At 48.2% G+C, this 21,358-nt stretch overlaps 7 protein-coding genes across 7 annotated transcripts; 2 read left to right on the top strand and 5 right to left on the bottom strand.

The window, feature by feature from the left end:
- Positions 1-30: 30 nt before the first annotated feature.
- On the top strand, positions 31-5,893 carry F5147DRAFT_744677 (uncharacterized protein; the record flags this gene model as incomplete). The annotated part of the gene is made up of 12 exons (XM_041439696.1): positions 31-364; positions 424-938; positions 990-1,191; positions 1,241-1,469; positions 1,529-1,658; positions 1,708-1,833; positions 2,730-2,734; positions 4,364-4,460; positions 4,508-4,972; positions 5,106-5,184; positions 5,239-5,478; positions 5,538-5,893. The coding sequence occupies 12 exons, from the start codon at positions 31-33 to the stop codon at positions 5,891-5,893; spliced, it is 2,778 nt and encodes a 925-aa protein (XP_041295091.1).
- A 2,951-nt stretch (positions 5,894-8,844) lies between these two features.
- On the bottom strand, positions 8,845-10,579 carry F5147DRAFT_685419 (uncharacterized protein). Its single transcript, XM_041436679.1, has 9 exons — positions 10,493-10,579; positions 10,375-10,438; positions 10,207-10,323; positions 10,050-10,153; positions 9,834-9,992; positions 9,518-9,718; positions 9,426-9,445; positions 9,300-9,366; positions 8,845-9,155 (listed from the first exon to the last, which is right to left on the bottom strand). The coding sequence occupies exons 1-9, from the start codon at positions 10,494-10,496 to the stop codon at positions 9,025-9,027; spliced, it is 867 nt and encodes a 288-aa protein (XP_041295090.1). The 5' UTR covers positions 10,497-10,579; the 3' UTR covers positions 8,845-9,024.
- Positions 10,580-10,736: 157 nt separating this feature from the next.
- F5147DRAFT_685410 (integral membrane protein DUF92-domain-containing protein) lies at positions 10,737-12,449 on the bottom strand. The gene is made up of 6 exons (XM_041436678.1): positions 12,127-12,449; positions 11,792-12,071; positions 11,452-11,731; positions 11,249-11,398; positions 10,866-11,201; positions 10,737-10,812 (listed from the first exon to the last, which is right to left on the bottom strand). The coding sequence occupies exons 1-5, from the start codon at positions 12,317-12,319 to the stop codon at positions 11,133-11,135; spliced, it is 972 nt and encodes a 323-aa protein (XP_041295089.1). The 5' UTR covers positions 12,320-12,449; the 3' UTR covers positions 10,737-10,812; positions 10,866-11,132.
- F5147DRAFT_685405 (glycogen synthase) lies at positions 12,446-15,345 on the bottom strand. Its single transcript, XM_041436677.1, has 6 exons — positions 14,822-15,345; positions 14,290-14,769; positions 13,638-14,240; positions 13,155-13,589; positions 13,027-13,103; positions 12,446-12,975 (listed from the first exon to the last, which is right to left on the bottom strand). The coding sequence occupies exons 1-6, from the start codon at positions 15,323-15,325 to the stop codon at positions 12,813-12,815; spliced, it is 2,262 nt and encodes a 753-aa protein (XP_041295088.1). The 5' UTR covers positions 15,326-15,345; the 3' UTR covers positions 12,446-12,812.
- A 102-nt stretch (positions 15,346-15,447) lies between these two features.
- On the top strand, positions 15,448-18,042 carry F5147DRAFT_685401 (Aldehyde/histidinol dehydrogenase). Its single transcript, XM_041436676.1, has 15 exons — positions 15,448-15,708; positions 15,767-15,870; positions 15,926-16,099; positions 16,146-16,443; positions 16,493-16,565; positions 16,615-16,655; positions 16,707-16,769; positions 16,822-16,921; positions 16,968-17,022; positions 17,069-17,115; positions 17,174-17,190; positions 17,237-17,272; positions 17,321-17,457; positions 17,513-17,589; positions 17,642-18,042. The coding sequence occupies exons 1-15, from the start codon at positions 15,520-15,522 to the stop codon at positions 17,695-17,697; spliced, it is 1,467 nt and encodes a 488-aa protein (XP_041295087.1). The 5' UTR covers positions 15,448-15,519; the 3' UTR covers positions 17,698-18,042.
- A 1,026-nt stretch (positions 18,043-19,068) lies between these two features.
- F5147DRAFT_685388 (uncharacterized protein) lies at positions 19,069-20,259 on the bottom strand. The gene is made up of 5 exons (XM_041436675.1): positions 20,046-20,259; positions 19,911-19,989; positions 19,773-19,861; positions 19,513-19,715; positions 19,069-19,456 (listed from the first exon to the last, which is right to left on the bottom strand). The coding sequence occupies exons 1-5, from the start codon at positions 20,202-20,204 to the stop codon at positions 19,207-19,209; spliced, it is 780 nt and encodes a 259-aa protein (XP_041295086.1). The 5' UTR covers positions 20,205-20,259; the 3' UTR covers positions 19,069-19,206.
- A 64-nt stretch (positions 20,260-20,323) lies between these two features.
- Positions 20,324-21,196, bottom strand: F5147DRAFT_86955 (HSP20-like chaperone). The gene is made up of 3 exons (XM_041444440.1): positions 20,913-21,196; positions 20,646-20,853; positions 20,324-20,583 (listed from the first exon to the last, which is right to left on the bottom strand). The coding sequence occupies exons 1-3, from the start codon at positions 21,032-21,034 to the stop codon at positions 20,437-20,439; spliced, it is 477 nt and encodes a 158-aa protein (XP_041295085.1). The 5' UTR covers positions 21,035-21,196; the 3' UTR covers positions 20,324-20,436.
- Positions 21,197-21,358: the final 162 nt, after the last annotated feature.

Raw genomic sequence — 21,358 nt, 5'->3', positions numbered from 1 at the left:
AGGCTCTCATATGGTTTGAGTCTGCCCTTCATGTCTCATTCTGCTCGCAGGGACCACAGCGCCCATCAAATTCCCTGCGGTTACTTGCACTGTGAATGCCACTTCAAGACTCAGGCAGGGCGCACAAAGCACTGGAACGCTTCCCATCCAACATTCACGTCAGCTCCTACCACTAGTGTCTCGTACTCGGCTACTGTTGAAGATGAGCCAGAGGAACCGCACGACACCTTCTTCATAGGGCATGATGACTTCCCTGCAGGCTCGTTTGACGCAGGTCAGACTCTCAATGAGCCTGATAATATGGACACAGAATTTTGGGGACCAGGCGATAGATTATATCGCAACTATCACCCCAAACTAAACAGTACGTTTTTTTGAAAATCTTCTAGTAAATTGCAACTAATACATATACTACTTATGAAGGTCGCCCATGTGATGCAACAGGTCAATTCCTTGCTGACGGAGCAACCCCTGCACCACCACCAAGCAAATCGCGTGATGACTGGACTCCCTACCGAAATTGCATCGAGTTTGAGACTGCAGAATTTCTGTACACACGCAATCAGATGTCAGCAGGGAATATCAATATCTTACTGGATCTTTGGGCCGCAACCCTTTTGAAACACAACAACAAACTGCCATTTGCAGACTGCCGCGATTTATATAAGACCATTGACAGTACGCCGGTAGGCAATGTCAAATGGCAATCTTTCAAGGTCCAGTACACGGGGGAGAAGCCGGCACACGATGTACTACCCTGGATGACCGAATCGCATGACGTCTGGTATCAAGACCCCCACAAGGTCATTTGTAACATGTTAGCAAACCCAGATTATGCAACGGAAATGGACTACCAGCCCTACTGTGAGTTCTCGACTGACAACAATGAACGTCAATGGCAAGATTTCATGTCTGGTGACTGGGCTTGGAATCAAGCTGTATGTTATCTTACCTTATTGTGTCGCTGATGCACTGACAGTGTTTGGTAGGATATCATTTCTCAAGACTCAGATACAGCTGGCTCAACCTTCGTGCCAGTCATTCTCGGAAGCAACAAAACGACAGTTTCAGTCACAACTGGTGCCAACGACTACTATCCACTGTACGCATCAATCGGAAATGTTTGTAATAATGTCCGACGCGCACATCGCAATGCTGTTGCCATCATTGGTTTCCTAGCTATGCCAAAAAGTAATATTCACCATACTATTGTCGTTCTGTGCTAACTATAGTTGAGTAGCTACCAAGGAGCATGCGGCCTGCCCGAAATATCGGAAGTATCGCCGGCAATTGTTTCATTCATCAATATCAAAGATTCTCGAGAACCTCAAGCCAGGCATGATGAAACCAGAAGTTGTGCGTTTCGGTGATGGGCACTATCGGCATGTTATCTATGGGCTTGGACTGTATATCGCAGATTACAAGGAGCAGGTCTTATTGGCATGTATAGTACGCTCTTGGTGTCCAAGGTATATTCCTCAATGTATTTTTTCAATATACACTCTGATTTGACATTTTTAACATACAGGTGCATGTCACACCGCAAAAACTTGGACTCCAAGTCGTTGTGTCGCAATCATGACCATACAGAAGCTCTTATCGATGAAGTAACATCTAGTGATTTGTGGGATGAGTATGGGATCATCGCTGACCTTGTTGTAAGTCGCCTGTCTTGTAGAAACACAGTCAAGACTTAAGTTTTTCTAGCCCTTTACAAATGATTTCCCCCGAGGCGATATTCACGAACTTATTGCACCAGACATTCTACATCAATTGATTAAAGGTACTTTCAAGGACCATTTAGTCAAGTGGGTGGGACAATATCTGCACCATGTGCATGGCAAGAAAAGAGCAGAGAAGATTCTAGATGATATTGATTGAAGGTGTCATATCCCGCGTTCTGGACCCAGACCCGGTGTAGAGACTCATGCCTCTCCTTGTGCAATATTGCAGTTTTCACCAAGGAGTATACAGCACGAACTTGTAGCATCACTCTGTATGCTATCCACAGCTATTCCTACATGAGGCACAGCTTTCCCATGCAACGCGCAACTTGCGCGCGTACCTTTCCCACGCTTCATGATGTATATGCGCGCGCACTTTCCCGCGCTTGAGCGCCCTATAGCGCCAGCCATCCGGAAGCATCCATCCACTGTCCACCAAGTTCCCTAGTGCGTATATTTCCATTTCTCACATTTGCATATCGTTCCATCTTTATTTTTACTATGGACCCTTACTTACATATATCCTTACATACCTTACTCGGTAGCGCTTCGGCTCCGCATGACAGCGCTTAGGCGCCATACTTAAGCGCCAGCAGTACATACTATTACTCACTTACTCACCCACCAAGAACGACAGAGGACTGAACCAGAACAATACCCATTTACTACTCACCAGAGCATAGTTGAAATCTATTTCTTGGCACCTCGCATATAACATCTCTCAGCTTGCATCTCTCACCTCTTGTCTAGTGTCTAATCATCACTTAAGCAAACTCACTCTTACTCTCTCTTGTTTCCACATACACACGCACGCATTCCCGCGCTTCGCGCATTCTTGCACCTCGCGCGCACCTGCGCTTTCCCGCGCTTCGCATTTGCCAACCAGTAGCGCCTTCGGCGCCTACTACTAGATCCTTGCTGCACTTGCTTCCCCTTTAGGGTCGAACACACTTGTCGTCTCAAGTATAGCAGACTAGGCAACGCGCGACCTTACAACATTTATAGATACAGTCAGGAGCATTGTTCATGCCTCGCTGTATCGTTGAACCTTCACCAGACCAATCACACACATCATTTCCGGTGTAGAGACTCGCGCCTCTCAATGCGGAATATACGGCCCTATTACCCACATAATTCCCTACACGTTCCAGCTCTTATCCGAAGGATCAGTCATACGCGCTCTCACGCGCGCGCCCTACATACGCGCCTCGTTCGCGCGCCTTACACGCACTCGCGCCTTTCGCGCGCGCTCGTGCGCCTCCCCTTAGGCCTTCGTACCCTTGTCCGTCCGTCCGTCCTATGTCCTCGCTGATTTACTGGTGCGTTATTCTTATCCCTTTCACTGAATTGACGTACCTTCGGTCCGATCTCCGCGCTTATATACAGAAAGTCTATCATAGGCTTTAGAATATATTTAGAGTTGATATGGTTACTCGGTTCGGTACCACGCTCAGAAGCGCGCCGCATAGCGTAATCTCCCTTCTTAAATAGAGGGAAAGTTCCTTTTAACTTCCTTCCCTTCTCCCTTATCTGAGTATACTGCAAATTGTATAAGTGCACCTTAGTACTTGAAATCCGATTATACTTCACTATTCTACCATCGCTCGCGCATCTGTTATACTTGAACACTCTCCCCCATCGCTCAAAAGCACGCTTCCGTATACGCGCGCGCCCCTCGCATCTTTCGCTCGCGCGCGCCCTTCGCGCGCCTTCGCATTTGCTTACTCGCGCCTACGCGCGCGTTATCTTCTCGCGCCTGTTACCACCCGTCTAGTTGGCAAAGACTCCCTCCATTACATTAAAGAGGAACTTCTCTCAGTAGCTGTCCTTTGGGTCGAGTCGTATTCTCGTATCCTGGTCTTACTGTAGAACCCCCGTTAGCTTTAGCGTTTCACCTATAGTCAAGATTCCTCACCTTCACCGGACTTCCAGATCCGGCCAACTTCTCTCTAACGTCTGGATCCGACCCACGTCTATCTTCCGTGCCTTATCCCTTTGTATGTTCCTCCTCCAGTTAGACTATACTCATTTTCCGTACCTCATTTCATTTCCGCCTTTATTTTCCTATGTCTTCATCTCCGTCTTCATTTACTATTTTCTGATAGACTAGTGTTTGACTTTTCTATACGCTCCGTCCACAGCCTCGCATAGCTTCGGACTGCACAGACTGACTCTCCGTTAAGTCCTCAGTAGTATATAAACCCTGTAGAATCTTTGTACTTCCTCAGTTCGAATATTATCTTAGACTCTGCTCATTCCCTTCTCCGTCCGACTTGAGTTCTCCTCTCGTCGTCCTCCGCTAGTCTTAGGATTGATTCCTATAGACTTCTCACCTCCGCCTCTACCTCCAGTAGTCCTCCGCTGTTTCCTTTCTAGTTCGGACATCGTCCAGATTAGTCTTATCCTTCGTTCCCGAACGTCTGCCGGAATTCCTGCGCATCGGACATCAGACTCTGGACTCGTCCGACAACCTCCAGACATCATCCAACAGCCCTTGGAAGTTAGGGGCACGTACTCAGGTAAGGGGCACAGCGCATGAGCTGAAGCCAAGCCCTTTGGATCCGACCCTTGAGCACGTTCTTAACAGAAGGTATGTCCTTTTGTCTTAATTCAATGTTTCAAAGCTGATGTCATGAAAGAATTGCTGTCGTTGCCTCATTCTCAGGTCTTCAATGTTTCCCTCAAGGCCGAGGGTTCAAACAATGGACCAGCGATGATTCAAAAGCGCTTATGAAGGTAAGTTTAACATTAACATTGTGACCTTCAGACTAACAGTAGTTCAGGTTTATCTTCCCACCATCGAAGGTTACATCCCAACAGACGTGGTGAGCACATTTCGTGCGTTCCTCAAATTCTGCTATCTCATACGGCGTAAAATCATCATGGAATCCACACCCGTTCGCATTCAGGACGCTCTCGACCGATTCCATCATTACAGGAATGTTTTCGAGTCGACAGGTGTCGTATTCACATTCTCTCTCCCTCGGCAACATTCTTGCTCTCATTACGCCCTCCTTATCCGACTATTTGGTGCACCCAATGGCCTATGTTCCTTTATTACCGAGACAAAACACATCAAAGCTGTCAAGGAACCATGGAGGCGTTCAAGTCGCTACCACGCCCTCGGTCAAATGCTGGTAACAAATCAATGCCTTGACAAACTGGCAGCATCATGCATCGATTTCAAAAGCCATGGGATGCTGAACGGCACCTGTCTATCCAAAACTCTTCAAGCGCTAAGTGAGTTTGTATGGTATCATTGTTTGCATTGCTTGCTCAACATCTATACTAGTGCATTTGCGGTTAAATCATGAGCCTGAAGCCAATGAGCTCAATGACAATACCATCACGCCACTGCCTGACCGCAACATAACTATCCAGGGCGACAATGAAGAAGGCGAAATCGTTGATGGACCAACGTCATTGGTCCAGGCCCATGTTCAGTTAGCAAAGACGCACCGTAAGTCAGTTTATATTTGCCAATGAATATCTCATAATTTTCAACATTGTGCAGAACACAAACGTGCACGAACTGTACCTGATTTAAGTACAGAACTTTCTATCCCCCATCTCCACAACCTCCTCCGCCGATTCCTATTCGAACAATTACATCCGGATGACGAACTGTCTGATGTCCCACTCGCATGCTGCCTTCGATTTGATGGGCAAATTCAAGTGTTCAACTCTGCTGCTTCGACATTCTATGCACCTAGCGACCGCAGTGGTATCGGTGGCATGCGCCGAGAGCACATACGTGCTTGTCCTCTTTTAGAAAGGAGGCACCGCGATATGATTGTGTGTTTGTAAACACAGATGCAGCTGTTGAAGGGATGGGGGGGATGGACATAGGCTGTGTCATGTGCTTTTTCTCTTTTACATCTGAGGAAGTTTCATACCCATGTGCCGTAGTGCGCTGGTTTGAGAAGGCCAATGATGGACCTGACAAAGACACCGGCATGTGGATTGTAAAGCCTTTGTATGATACTGATCATTCTCCGCTAGTTGGAATCATCCATATCGATTCCATTTACCAGGCTACACACCTCATTCCAATCTATGGCACGCACACCATCCCAAAGGACCTCAAGCACTACGACTTGTATGATGCCTTCTGCGCATTTTATGTAAACAAATTTGCAGACCATCATGCATTCGAGATCGCATCTTAGGTAAGTCTGTTCTGCTTTGGAAATTGGCATGCAGTGATACTCATTCACTATCCTAGAAGAATATGATGCGCACGGGCGCGGTCTCATTACGATTTCCAGGTTTGTCCCTCCACTTCCTCGCACAATGGCACTCATTCACCATCTAGGAAGAATATGATGCGCACGGGTGCGGTCTTGTTACGATTTCCAGGTCCATCCCTCACACAATAGCACCCATTCACCATCTCGGAAGAATATGATGCGCATGGGTGCGGTCTCGTTACGATGTCCAGGTTCATCCCTCTATTTACTATTCTTCCCCTCCGAAACATGCCGGCCAACACATTTTTGTGGTACTAGTAGTAGTATTATCATTTATGACTTATTATACTTAATACAACTTTTCTGGCTTTTTGGTGATCTGCCTGGGCACGCCCTGAATTTGCTTTTGCGAAAGTCTATTAAGTTGGAAAAGCAGTGTTTTGACTTGCATTTACCAAACATCAAGGGGCAAAAAGTGACATAAGTGGGAAAACCCAGCCGGTGGTTTTCCTGATGCAATTCAACTTTTGTGTTTCCACATAATTATGCAAAGAGCCGTAAATACATTTTTAGGTACAGGCACTGTGACTGGGTGCTTAGAAGACTTCAAATTCAAAAAAGAATAATGATTTGTGTTTGGAACTCATGACACTTAGGGATCTGCACGGGTGAACCCCCGGGTGTCGGCAGGTCAACCCGCACCCCAAGGTAAACCCACACCCGCAGCAAGGGTACGGGTTGCACAGTGGGTAGCGAAGTAAGGACCCGGGGTACAACCCATCAAGGGTGTACCCTGCGGGTCATAGATCCGCCAGTGCTTAGCACATATGTCCAGCACACATCAGCGAATGCTGACGTGACTCGAACATATGTGGATGGCACAAGGAGGAGTGGAGGCACAGCGCGAATGACGGACACATCGAAATAGACGCTGATGTCGTGGCAGGTGGTGTGTCGCGTACGATCGAAGTCGAAGGTGAGCGTGTCGAAATGGGAGATGGTGGTGTGGTGGTGTGAGAGTGTGACGTGTCGGGCGTCGTGTCCTCATTGCAGAAAATGGGGGCAGAGTCAGGACGGCGACTTACTGACAAGATCCTTCCTTCCTCCTCTCGTTCCTCCTCTTTTCCTTCTCACTTCCTTCTCTTTCCCTTCTTTCCTCGTCCTCGTATCCTCCGTATGTGTCCGAGCCACGCCAGCATTCGCTGGCGTGCTCTGGGCGCAGACGCTCGATGCTGGCAGTTGGTAGCACGAGGTGGGAGCTGCTGGTGGCGTCCTGGATGGAGGTGGTTGTTGCTGTGGGAAGGGAGCTGCTAGCGATGGTGGTGGTGGTGCCGGCGTCGAGGAACGTGTGAATGGTGGTGGTGGTTGCTGGCTGAGGGCTGTTACAAGTAACATCAGTCACATGGCCCCCCTATCATTTTCCCTTCATCCTCGCCCTCACCATCTACCGGCTCGTCCTCCTTTACCGACTTTCCGTTGACCAGATCCTCGGGACCGTTCCCATCCCTCGCATCGCCCGCCTCTATGCACGTGCACGCATGTTCCCCCACTGATTCGACCACCAATGTGGTCCCGCACCTATGACTCGGTCTGACTCGTGCCACCAATGTGGCTTTCCTCTTTCTGTTCCTTCTGACTGCGGATTCCCGCACGTTGTATTCTTACCGTTGGTCCGTTCCAACGTTTCTCGGTCTCATTCCACATTCGACCACCCATCACTAATCCGGCTCTGTTGCCAACGCACCTATACCATTCTCGTTTCCCCTTTACCCTTACCTACTGTGCGGTAGCCTTGCCCTTAACCCTCTCCACTTAGTATAAGTAGTCAGTCACCCTGTACTAGATTCTCTAACTTGAATCTACTCAATCTTCCCTGGAACATACTTCTCTCTGAAAGCCCCTTTGGCTTCAGTCTCTAGTATCTTTTCTTAGTTGCTCATCGTGACTAAGTCTACCTCGATCGACCTCATCGTTTGGACAAGACTGTCCTTACCTTGAGCGACTTCAAAGACATCTGTCTTAGAAGTCACGTGACACGCGCGTACTGTGATCACTGCCGACTCGTTGTCGCCAGTCTCACTTGCTATACCGGATCCTTCCGGTTACATCACGAACATTAGCGGACGACGCCCCTCTTAGGGCTCCGCCTAACAGATCTATTTGAGTGCGTAACAAGGGCGTCCGTTGATGTGCTTAGTGGCATTAGAATGGGTGCCGGAAGAATTGGCATGGGGGGTGCAGCGAGTGCTGCCGAACGCGAGGATGCTGGTGGTGGCGTGTTAGCAGGTGAGTGCTTGGTGGTGGTGCCGGTTGTAGCGTGCACGCGGGAAGTATCGCGTTTATGGAAGGCACGGGTATAGCTGGGGTACGGGTAAGAGCGCGGGTCTTAGAATCCCGACCCGTACCCGTACCCCAGTAGTACCCGTACCCGTGACCCGCGCGGGTTACCCGTACCCATGCAGATCCCTAATGACACTCACAATGATTTAGACAGTAGCTTGCATGACGAGGATGTCAACAGTAAGGTTTAACACTAGTCATTTGAGCTACATTGTCATTGCATAGTCTACTATCCAATTGTTTAAGTCTGGCTAAGTCTATCAAAGTTTATGTACATTGTCCAACCCATCCAATATGTCTGATATGTCCAGTGTGTCCAGTGTGTCTGCATTCAATGTGCCTATTTGTACAGATTGTAATACTTTGTGACAGGCTTGTAAAGACTTTGTTGTGGGCTTGTGCCATTTGTACAAGCTTGTACAGTGACCCCCTAGTTTGCTGATGTTTTCCTGATGCAACTAGTACCCCACTGACAGCACAGCTTCTACTAGTAACAACACTGCTCCAAGTCCAATATCATCAGCACCAACGACAAATGCAAAATGCATGCGACCTGGTTCAAACAAAAACAGACGGTAAGTATTTGATTACCTATTTCAGCAAAGCGCTAACATCACATACTACAGCACACTTTGTGCTCACCACTAGTAAAATGGAGTTGCGAAGGATGGGAGAATGGCCAACTTCAAAACCTATTGAACTGGCTTGCCGAAAAACTTGTCTGTTCTGCTTGATCATTATTATGTAGCTCATAGTGTCGACAGACAACATCACTCCATACTACCAACTTGCCCTTGATGCTCTGTTCGACCTCTCGCCTTCAGCTCCGCCTGCCGCTGCTCTACCTCGTCTTGCACGCGTTCAATTGACTTGAAATATTTGACTGTTTTGACATGCAATTCTGAGTTGTAGTTCCGTAGGTTTTGTTTCATTCAGAATGAGGTGACGATGGGTGGGCATGAAAAAGGGTGATATGAAGTGAGGGACGATATGACGGCATCCGTACGTCAACAAAAGGTCGTATTTATCAGAAAACACCACGTACCGGCTGTCGCATCTTCATCGACTACAATCAACGCCCAAGGGTGGAGCTGCAGCGCCGAGAGAGTCCACTACGTCAGGAGTTATGTCAAGGTAAGTTCTTGCGAGGTGCTAGAAACGGCCTACTCACAAGGTGGTTTACGCCATCCTCTGTAGACGGCGGAAAGTTGAAACCAGATAACCCATGAATGAGCCCAAATATAGCCTGAAAGCATGACTCACCGATGGCCTTGCTGAGAGCCAAGCTCTTCCTCTGACCCGTGACTACAACCACGACTTCCCTTGCTTCAAGTACTGTAGCAACACCGACTGTAAGGGCCATACGAGGGACAGCAGCAACATTGTTATTAAAGAAGCGGGCGTTGGCGAGGATGGTGTCGTAAGCGAGTGTCTTGATGCGGGTCCGGGACGCGAGGGACGAGCCTTTGATAGGAACGAGCATTATTCAAGTCAATGAACGTGTCAAGAAGACAGAACAATCATACGGTAGAGAAGCCACGAGGAAAGGGACAACAGGAAGTGAAGAAACGAGACATACCAGGCTCGTTGAATGCGATATGACCATCCTCGCCGATACCACCCAGGAAGAGCTCGATACCACCACACTGCTTGATGCGGGACTCGTATGCGTTGCATTCCGCGACCAAGTCTTCGGCGTTCCCATCCAGTAAATTGACTTGGGAGGGGGGAATATCGACTGCGTTTATGAAATTAGTATAGGATTCTTCAGCGAGGGTGACTGGACTAGACGGACTATGGGAGAAAAACTCGCGGAACATGAATGTGTGGTAGGATTCTGGGTGATCACGAGGAATGCCGACATACTCGTCCATGTTGAAAGTGATGACGTGCTTGAACCTGGAGGCATGAGTGGATAAACGCAACTTCGAGTATACTGGTTCAGCACTCACGATAAACTACCCTCCTTGACTTTATTGATGAGGGCTTTGTAAGTTGGAATAGGAGAGGAGCCAGTTGGGAGACCGAGCACGAAAGGTTTGCTAGCGGTCGGTGCAAAGTCATTAATGCTAGTTGAAAGGAATGAGTCACAGGCAAGGAAATATGGATGAGGATGCCACCGTTTGGCAATGTAGTTGGCGACATAGTCGCCGACAGCGACAGGGTCATCGCGAATGATAAGACCTAGTGACAGAGACGTAAGCACATTGAACATGGATAGAAGGAAGATGGGCGGACGCATAGCGGCAATCTACAGTAAGTACTTGCTAGTGGTACAGAGATGGCGAAGGAAGAGGTAGGATTCAACAAAGTGTCTGTATGAATTCCAACTCCAACCTGAGTGTGTTTTTATCCTGCATTACATGTCCGCGGTGCTCCTGGAATTACTGAGTTCCATTGGTGAATCAGCTGGAATGATAGCTGGCAGTGTCTTGCGATTGGCCATGTGCTCGAACAATAATAACATGCTATCACATGTCATGCGTCCTAATCGCCATTAACTTCCCACCTTGTCAATTCTTAGATAGAACGCTCAACGGAACTTGCAGTCGCGTCTTCTGAACGTTCGTCATTAACCTTGTTAGCAAATGCTCCAAATCAGTGCGCGCACGTTTAATTTGCCGCGGCCGGAGCTGTTGTCTTCTGGTTCAACGTCTACATCGAAGTGGTTCTCGAAGTGAGGAACCTGTAAGGGAGAGTTTGAGAACGCAAACTGTGACCAGCCAGTCTCATCCTTGAGACAATGCCACTCCATACAGAACTTGAACTGACTCGAATACCCCCTACGATTTCTGTCAAGAGAAATATTACATAGTAGCATTCTTGGAGGTATACAGCTGCAATCAGGAAGTTTCTACAGATGAAGCACAGAAAATGATCATGTCTCTGACGTCGAGGCAAATCTTGCGACAACGAGCGCAGTCACTATCGACGAAAGTAGGTTGACCTGTGGGACAGTTAGCATCAAGACAGGGGAGGATAATATTAGATTGCCTGATTGTTTGTCAATAAATTGAGTCCGCTGATAACTTTGACAGTGTCTTTCCGTCCACGTTCAGGTTCCTCCTGGTGGCCAGTGAGAATGATCTTTTTGTCGACCGAATAGCGCGTGCGCTGTAGAGCAGCTCCCAGGAACGAATCCAGCTAGTGTTGTCGCATCAATATAAGGCACAAATGTGATGCAAGTTGAAACCTACCAAGCTCCCGCCAACACCTGCTGCACTGCCCCAAAATACGAGTGACGGAAGAATAGTTATCCAACTGCTCCTGCAGTGTGCATTCTCTACAACGATCGAAATGAACATTGTTACACCCATGGACAAACCGCCAAATAAGCTGGCAAGTGTTCCGCCGACAGAGACACCACCATTTGTACCGGGTGGAACAGTTTTCAGCGTCGTGATAAGGATTGGCGGGCGGGAAGAGAGGATACCGAGTTCTGACGCGAGAGTATCCCCCAGGCAGCAGGCAAAGTGACTGGTAGTGAGGTATTCATAGGCCAATGAAACAAGACGCAAGTGGAAGGGTGGAGCTTACCCAAGCACCACAAATATCAACGCGCGACTCCATCCACTTGATACCGTTGCGTCCAATGGGCACCATTGACCATCTACATATGGCACACTCTCCAACATTGCTGAGCCCGAGCGAATGTAATAGTTGACTAGACTCCACGGCAACATGTCAGGGGAAAAGGCAAGACACCATATTCCACTCGCAAGTAACGCAGTGAACGAGTTGCAGAGAACTTGAGCGCCAGATCGGTAGCCAGCGTCTTGATAGTCATCTTCAAGCTGAGCCTTCCGCTTCTTACCGTCTGACTAGTAGTTACAAGGCATGCCAGTGGGATCGCTCATTGAGTTGACACTTACATTTGGTGGCTCTGGACCCGATCAAGTAGAACACAATGAGAGTGATCCCAATGGTCCGCACAGGCACTGCAAGAATGCTGAAGCCAACCACGAAGGCGGTCACTGCACCGGAGAAAGAAAGCGATCGCGAGCGCAATCCATGCACGCTGAGCAGAACGGCGATAATTAACGGTATCAAGGGAATGGGTGCCATGACGGTCAAGTTTCAACAAGCGAAAACTCGTCCGAGCAGTTCACGAGATCGATGTTCCCATTACATAAAGACCTTACGTTCTGTTTGATTATTATCGATATCTTGTCCGGGTTCCTGGCAGTGATGAAGAATAGATCCAATGTGAATTCTGTGACTCGTTCGCGACTTTTTTGGGTACATAAAAGAGTCCATGATGCATGGATACGCAACATGTTTGGTAAATGCGTACAATTTAGAAGCAAAAGACATAAAAAGGAGATATGAGTGCCAATCTTGATAACTGAACGTATATCATGATATAAAGATGGTAACAGGCTTGAACATGTAACCAGATTTCTGGAAACCAAAATCAGGGTGTTTAGAAAAAATTAGAGCATGCATGCATTCATGAAGGCTTCTGGATCCTAACACCAAGCCAGTAACCAAGCTCGAGTCAGAATTCGATATCACATAACCTAGATTCGGGTTGTGTACTCAGCCAGAGATGTGTCACCTACGCAATTGCAGAGGCAGTGGACACTCCGTTCACCTGGCTGAGCGCAGCGTCCGCCTTTTGAAGATCGTACTCGCTAAGGCTTTTAAATGCCCCACCGCCGGGCGTGCTTGCCCCAGACATCACTGATGACGCGCGCGAGCGGACTTTCATGACAAGAGGGCTGGATATAGGAACACATGAGTAAAACACCAGTTGGTAAGAGAACACCTACAAAGGGTATCCGTCCTCTTCATCTTCCCCTGTACGCGACCAATGGCCCTTGTAATCGCTGGTTTCCAAGCGTTGCATCTATAGCGAAATCGGTACACCCCAACTCGCCTGATGACAAAAGACGCCTACCTCCTCAGTAAGTGTTCCAAGATCGCCTGGTGTTGCGAGTCCCGAAATTCTGAGCTTCGGACTGGCTTGGACAGAAACTGGGAATTCTCCGAAGCCCCACTCTACATCTTCCCCGTTGTCCTCATCGAGGCCAATGAATGCGTCGGGGTACGCCCTCCGAAGCGCAAGCATCCGAGCCTTCTCGTACTCAAGGCCTATATTCTTCCAATCTAGAAGTGGCGAGAGTCGCTCGACGCGGTTTCGCTGGTTGATCCGCTGGCGCCGCGTTTTCTTGACAAAGTCGAACATTGAGTTCGTGAGCGCGGTGACGCTTTCATCGATGGAGGTGGTACGTCGGTCGATGATGTAGATACCCTCGTCAGAGGGATTATGGATCGAATCCTCCATAAAGCACCCGAATCCGGAGAGGTTTGTTGTTACACTAGGGATACCCATCTACTCGAATGAGCTCGAATCGCACGATACAAATGACACCCAACATACCACTGTGCACTCCGCGGGGGTATATCCCCATGGTTCATAGTAACTTGGAAATACACCCAGATGGCAACCTCGTACGAATTCCTCGTAATCGAGACCCAGGATTGGGTTGTTTGAGTTCAAAAATTCGGGATGAAAGATGACCTTGACGCGGTCTCCCGGTGTGTTGAAGAGACGTACGCGACGTAGCTGATTGAGGATGGGGTCATTCGAGTCGTCTGCCATATTGTGTGTAACGATCGGGGGAAGGGTGTGTCGCTTGAGTGCGAAAATGCGACGCTTCAGTAGGACTTGGTCCTCTGCGCTTAGGAGGTCTTCTGGCGCGACCTCTGTGCGACCCTCCCCGTGGAACCGTGCGGCGTGTTCGAACAGTCGTGCACCAACACGGGCCTGTACCTCGGTAACGGTATCGCGCAACTGCTTCATGACCGCCTGGCCCTTGAGGGCCTCGACAGTATAGCTATTGGTAGCAGCAGGCATGATGATGAACGCGACGACTGTCGTCTTGCTCTGACTCTGCTGGAGACGGTGATTGAGACGAGCAAGGGACTCGATGAACATATCGACACCCTTGTTGCGGTACTCATATCGACCAGCTGTAAACATCTGGTGGGCGTGATTAGTTAAAGAGATACAGAAGAGCAATACGACGTACATAAATGGTATTTTCGAGATCGAAATCATAGTGACCATAGAAATGCCCACGAATGAACTCATTGATTTTCTCCTTGGAAGTCGCATGCAGATTCTGGAACTCGTGCATTGCCTGAAACTTGACTACGTTCAAGCCATTTGGAAGGACACCATCCGGTTTTCGCTTCAAAAGATGCTCACTCTCCCATGCTGTAATTCCGCTGACAGTCGTGAAAACATCCGCGCAGTGTGCAGCAGCACGTTCGATGCAGTAGCGGTGATATATCCCACGCTTGCCAGCTTCGTGGTCAACGTCAAAGTAGGAAAGGTTATTGTAAAAGTCGACGCTTCCAGCACAGAGATAGCGACCGAGCAAGGTTGCGTGTGTTGTAAAAACGGTGGTAACATCGATGTGACGTTTTCTGGCGAGGGGGATGGCGAGTCCTGCCTGCCATTCGTGGAAGTGGGCGACTACAGCTGTATGAGCTTTGTGTGCAACATACTGAGCATCGATAAGCAAGGATTGAATCAGTTGGAGTAGACGAACTACGTACCTCACCGAGAAACCACGCTACAAGATAACCAAAAACGATGGTCTCGTTTGTCTCGTGGTCATTGGGGGGAGATGGAATGCCTGCAAGATTCCAAAGATCGGCCTTCCATTCGTCAAGACGATGGTATTGGCTGCCCGTATCAAAGAGTAGGACACGTGGAGCACCCTCTATGAGCCATCGGCCATAAAGACATTTCACGCCCTGTGCTCTCATCGACTGGAGTGTTGCGACTAAAGCAGGATCAGTGGGCTCCTGCGTTTCAACCTCCATAGGTGCTGTCTTGTAAATGAGGGGACCAATGAGGGTGTAACGATCACCGTACGTCTGCATGGTCACGGGGACCTTGGTCTTGATGACTGTGTATATGCCCCCAACTTTGTTGGCAACCTCCCAAGCACACTCGAAAAGGATTGGGTTTTGGACGTCTCGCTTCAAGGTATCGTCATGCATGGCGATGGTGTGCGATTTGGAATCCACGACATTTGCGGGGATGGAGCTGGCCATGTTATTGGATTATGCCAAAGTCGAGGCTACGTCTTATAGGCCTCTGACCTCATACCCACGTGACCCATATCAGTGGAGTCAAAATACAGGTCATAGTGCTAACTGGCCAGGTTTAGATATGATCTTGACAAAAGATTAAGATATTTGACCAAGAGACGTGCCGTGCATCCGTACTAACTAGATCATCTGCTACCATGTCCAGCTCATTCGATCTCCATGTTCAGACAACTATCTCACCTCACAATGGACAGGCATACCATGTAGAAACATATCCTGTCTCTAGTGATCTACTAGACCGCACTCTCGAAACTGCAGCACAGTCTCAGAAAGAGTGGATCAAGAATACACTGAACGAACGTATCGCAAAAGGTCGCAAATTCATTGTCCGTGTGCTCTTGATAAATTGGTACTCGCAGAGATACATCATTACACGTCCTCTAGGAGAAATTTTCTGTTCTTGCAAACCGAGAAGTACCAGCAACATATGATCACGGTCCCCTTGGACATCATAATCTTGCTGAAGAGCTATGTAATCAGATGGGCAGGTGCATACCTTTACGCGTAAAACATCGCCAATGTACTGATTCGGGGCACACATAGGCCTGTTGATCAGTGTTGGGGGGAGTTTAGAGGATTTTTACAGCGCGCAACCTACATGGTCGACATTGCTGAATCGTGTCTCTCAGACACAACCTTTTCAGACAACCAACCTGGCTTTAGTCGCTCAATCAAGCGCGTTCCCCTTGGTGTTATTTTCGTCATCGCTCCATGGAAGTGAGTATATGTAATCTTAAAGATGCTCAAGACTCATCTGTTCTAGCTACCCGTATCTTGTCATGATCAATTCTGTGCTTCCGGCGCTCATTGCCGGAAATGCTGTCATCTTGAAGCCTTCTCCCCAAACGCCTCTCACCGCCGTGCGATTCAAGGAAGCTTTGAATAACGCTGGATTTCCTACTGATCTCATACAAGTCGTGCATCTCTCGCCGCCGCTTACTCGATATGTCGTGCAGCATAAGCTAGTCGATTTTGTCGTGTTCACAGGCAGCGTGGCAGGAGGAAAGGCTATTGAAACGGCAGCCGTTGCTGCTGATGGATTCAAGGGCGTTGGTTTGGAGGTGCCGTATTTAACCATCACAAGTACTAAGCCACTAAGCCAAAGTCCAGCTCGGAGGAAAGGACCCGGCATATGTTCGTGCAGATGCAAACCTGAAAGATGCAGTAGTACAGCTAGTTGATGGTAAGTCAAAAAACGTACAACTGTGCTGCTTTCTCACTGATGTACGTAGGCGCAATGTATAACGCTGGGCAGAGTTGCTGTGCAGTCGAAGTAAGAAACATTACTTTTAACGCCGAAGTATGACTTACCTCATCTGAACAGCGGATCTACGTTCACGAGTCCGTGTATGACAATTTTGTGAATGATTATGTCAACGAAACCAAGGCAAGTCGTGACTCCTGTAGAATATCCTGATGTAGCTTGAACGTAAGTTTAGAAACTCATACTGGGGGATCCTACGAACAAGCAAACCACCATCGGTCCGGTGATTAGCATTGCCAGTGCAGAGAGGATCCGCCAGCAGGTTTCTAGTGCAGGCAAGTGTTCCACAAATCGTACTGCCGCTGGCTGATCATATCATAGTGCAAACGGGCGCAAAAGCACTAATACCCGAAAACCTGTATCCAAAGGCAGAACCGTGAGTCAACGTTTGTATGATAGAAATGGATATTCAGCATCTTCAGAGGCACGGCATTTGTTGCGCCTCAAGTCTTGGTCGATGTGAATCACAGTGAGCTTGTTATATCCGTGTCCTTTGATACTGTTCTGTTCTGAGTTCCGACCAACAGCGATGGACGTCATGAAGGTCAATCCTTTCTCTATCATGCAAAATTGTGTCTGATTTGATGCAGGAAGAGACATTCGGACCCATCATTGGCATCCAGAAGGTGATTTGATCAATGTTGTCTTCAAGGATCGGCAATAAGCTTCAGCAGGTCTCATCTGATGCAGAAGCGATTGAGCTCATGAACGACTCGGAGTACGGTCTTACCGCTTCCATCTGGACCAAGTCATTGGATGACTTCAGCACCCTCGCAGACCAAGTGCAAGCTGGAACAATCTTTCTCAATAGGTGTGAATTCTTTATCCAGATTACTGGTACATCGCACTGATCCCCATGCTTAAAGATGCGATTCGCTCGACCCAGCATTGGCCTGGACAGGGATCAAGAACAGTGGACGTGGCGTCAGTCTGAGCAAATTCGGTGCGTTCCCACCGATACAAAGCCTACGTTGAGGTCACTAATGCAACCACAGGATACGACCAACTGACAAGGGCGAAATCTATCAACATGCGGACAAACACAGCATGATCAAATTGTGAGTATTAACATCGTGGGGTACGTTATTGAGATAGGTCTCCGTACAACGAGAAGTAGAATATGATACAGAAGTCGTGGATATCTCAATTCTTGAATCAACAATGTATTATGGATACCTGTAGACAAGTATTGTCAGTTATGCTCAACGCAACGATCATAGAAGCAAAAAAAATGGTAGATCAGGACCCTCAAGCGTAAATAGAGGGCCAGGGAAATTATCTCCAACGTGCGGACACTCGGTCTGGTGCACAGCAATACAATCATCACAATAGAAAGTCGGCAAAGGGTACAAAATCTCACCTGTGAGCTCAGCCCATCAACCAAGAAGTTTGGGACAAGAAGCAGCCATGATGGTTATCCAACCGACAGCAATTTTTATGCAGCTGCTGATATAAGATATTCGCACGTGCTTGGCAAATTGCGACCAGGTCCATTTGAGGTCCATGGTCCTTTGATCACTCCGAGAGTTCTAATGTTCTATGTACAACCAAGGTGTAGTGGCTCCCAGGTCTAGATTTCATTGAAGGGATCCTTAACTCTGTCGTCCTGATTCGCATTACCATTCAGCACACGGCGACATATAAAATTTAAATGTGGTACACAAGGAACGGGCTTGAACTCGTGATATTAGCCGAGAACTGTCCACCACATCCTCTACTCCCCCAAGGTACCACTCGCACGGCCATGAACGGCAGCCTTGATCAGCTGTCCTCCTACACCCCTGTCATTCCGTCCTGGCCACTGATGGGGCAGGCTCTTAGAATATTAGCTCAGTGGAAAAAAAAAAGACAGTGGTGCTTCAGAGCCGTACGTCACGCAGCTGCGCGATCGCGATATCTGCTCTGCGAGAAACCCGTATGAGTAGTGGTGTTTCCTTTATCAAGCTCCGAGGAGGAGGTCCTCTAGTGTTTCCCGGCACCTTGCGAGCACACCTCATCTCGATGTCTCGGTACACGAGTGAATTTAACTGTGTGGTCCAAAATCAGATGACTTTGGAAATTGGGGCGCGGACATACAGGACCAGGGTGACAGTAGCTCGGTTCCTTGGAGATATGGCAAGCGAGCAGCAGGACCCGGTCATTTGTAGGAATATTGTGTATGGTGTATCGACAGGGGTGAAATCAAAAAAAGCTTATTTACAATACCTGTGGTCGGTACTATGATATATATGCACATCAGATTTGCGTCCAATCATGCCCATACCCAATGCATTTAGTCTCTGCCGTGTCAGTCGAATGATGTAAATGTGCAGCACGTATGATTTAATAGTACAATGTGAATCGTGAATGATGCGGTTGGGATATAGACTGCACAGTGCACATATCAAGACCTAGAATCGGTTGCGCTTTCTTTGTTGCTTTATCATTGCATCGACCGCCATGCCCCTGTTATAGATTTGTGAGTACTCAGTACAAAACACAATAGGTTGGACGGCTTGAGGATACGGAAAGATTGTAGCAGGCAAGAGTGGGGATAAACCGAAAACGAAAAAAATAGAACTCACTTCCGCCCTTTCATTCTCGGTTCTTCGTCTACATCCATTGCATCTGCCAAATCGACACCACCTCGCATGAAATTTCCACTAGCCGTCAACGGTCCTCGCTTTTTTGAGTCCTTGGATACATCTTTGAGAATAGCATTATATGCTCTATCGTGCTCCTCATTATCCATTGCAACTGCTGTGCTGTAAGAAGCGATCTGCGCAAGCTTATTGTCTAACGCGGAAAGGACTGAAGCGGTTGTCGAAGCCCTAGAAAAAGACAATGATTAGTCCAGACAAAAGGAGGTAAAGTGAACAAAACACACCATGCCTTCAGAGCTGCAAGCACTGCCTCTGCCTTTCCAGGCTCGAGGTCTCGTCCCATCGTGTACTCAATCTCGAGTTGCTGCTCCTTCTGGTCGAGCTTCCCGCGGAGGATGTCGAGATATATCGCATCAATTATGAGGTCCTCGAGGTCACGGATCGTGGGCATTTGCAGCTCTTGTAGAAGGAGAGAGTATGGGAGAATCTGTAAGGGTATTGCTGTAGTGTTAGTGACTAAGTATTATGGTAGACCTGGACGTACGCGTCTGGTAGCGGCAAGCGATACGATAGACAGATGCTTGAGCTTTGTTATCTGAGCTTTGTTTAGTTGGGGCAGCGAGTCCTTATTTGCTGTATGACGGTCAGCACGAATCATGATATGAGATGATGATCCACACACCAAGGTAATCCTTGTATGTCCGATACGAGAATACCTGCAGCAAGGAGAAGAAAGGAGCATGGTGCTCGTTGTTTGCCAGCTGTTTCGCGGAATGCAGATAAAGAGCAGTGACCAGATATGCCGCATACGACATACCTCCTGAATATTGGGGAGCTCAAGGAGCTCGGCAAAGACAAACACGCCTTGAGCTGAGGTAGCGTCCTGTATAAGTTTCGCTGCTGCTGCACCCTTGGCCGACTTTGAGATGAGAAGAAATGGCTCGAGCTTTGCAGCAAAGTTCGTTCCTAGCTCCATCTCCAGTGTGCACGTTAAAGCTCAAGCGCTCAAGTGTCTCCTTCATCGATTTACGATTTGGTGTCCTCGTGAGAAAAAAAATGCCAAGTCAGGTTAATCATTGCAATTGGATGCTATCATACAACATGAACATGATGTTTTCTAGATCTGAGCTGCTACTGATAGATACAAATATTGATGTAGAGAAAGCTAGGAGTACTGAATTTCCAGACTCGATTGCTCCAAACTCGATTTATTTCTTGCTATGTCCAATAGGAGGGGCGGACTGAGTGGGCTTCGAATCTTGAATAGGAATGGTTTGGGTCTCCTGCTCCGGAGGCGCTTTCGGGAAGGTGACCTCCAGGACACCCTTCTGCATCTGTGCCTGAACACTGTCAGGCTTGGATTTGACAAGCATACTACATCAGCGACGAGCTCGTTCATCGTTACGTGTGATCGTACCTTAGTTCCCTCAGGGAGCTGCAGGTTTCGAGCAAAGCGTCCGAAAGAACGCTCGTGCACCACAAACCGACCCTCGTCAGTCTGGATTTTCTTCTCGCCTGAGATGGTCAGGCGGTCATTACGAACTTCAACGTTAACGTCCCCCTGATCCATGCCGGGGAGTTCAAACCTCGCCATGACATTGTCTTTTGTTTCAACGAGGTCCATCCTGTGTATTCAAAGATGTTAGAGCATATTATTGTTCCCGTACAGGCAGGTGCCACACACTTAGGGCGGATTGTTGTGGGACGAGACTCGTCAGAGTCGGGTCGGAAGCGCGAGGTGAAAGCTTCGTCAAAAAGACGATCAAATTCAGTGAATGGGTCGTAGAGAAACTGTGTGAGGGCCATATTTAGAAAGGACTTGGTGTGATGGAGTGCGACAACAGCGGTAGTTCGTTGGCTCTAGCCACATCGAAGACCGTATTATATGTCCCCCCTATTGACCTCCGGGCGTTACTCCTGTATCAAGTCAACAGCGCCGTAGTACGCCTAGGTTTGCTATGATGCAATATATACAAATTGTTCGAATACAGGGGCTACGCCCAATATAACGAACTTCCGACCCTAGACTGAAGCTATGATACCCCCAGCTGGTAGACAAGTTCTCAAAACCTTTTAGCGGAAATTTGTCTGAGAACTAAGGTCCAGGTTGGCTTATGATAACCTGCCAAA

This window comes from Suillus discolor (assembly GCF_016758755.1).
Source record: "Suillus discolor strain FC423 chromosome Unknown F5147scaffold_16, whole genome shotgun sequence".
NCBI classification, from domain to species: Eukaryota; Fungi; Basidiomycota; class Agaricomycetes; order Boletales; family Suillaceae; genus Suillus; species Suillus discolor.
Note: the sequence above shows the minus strand (reverse complement) of the source record. Positions and strands in the feature narration are given on the sequence as shown.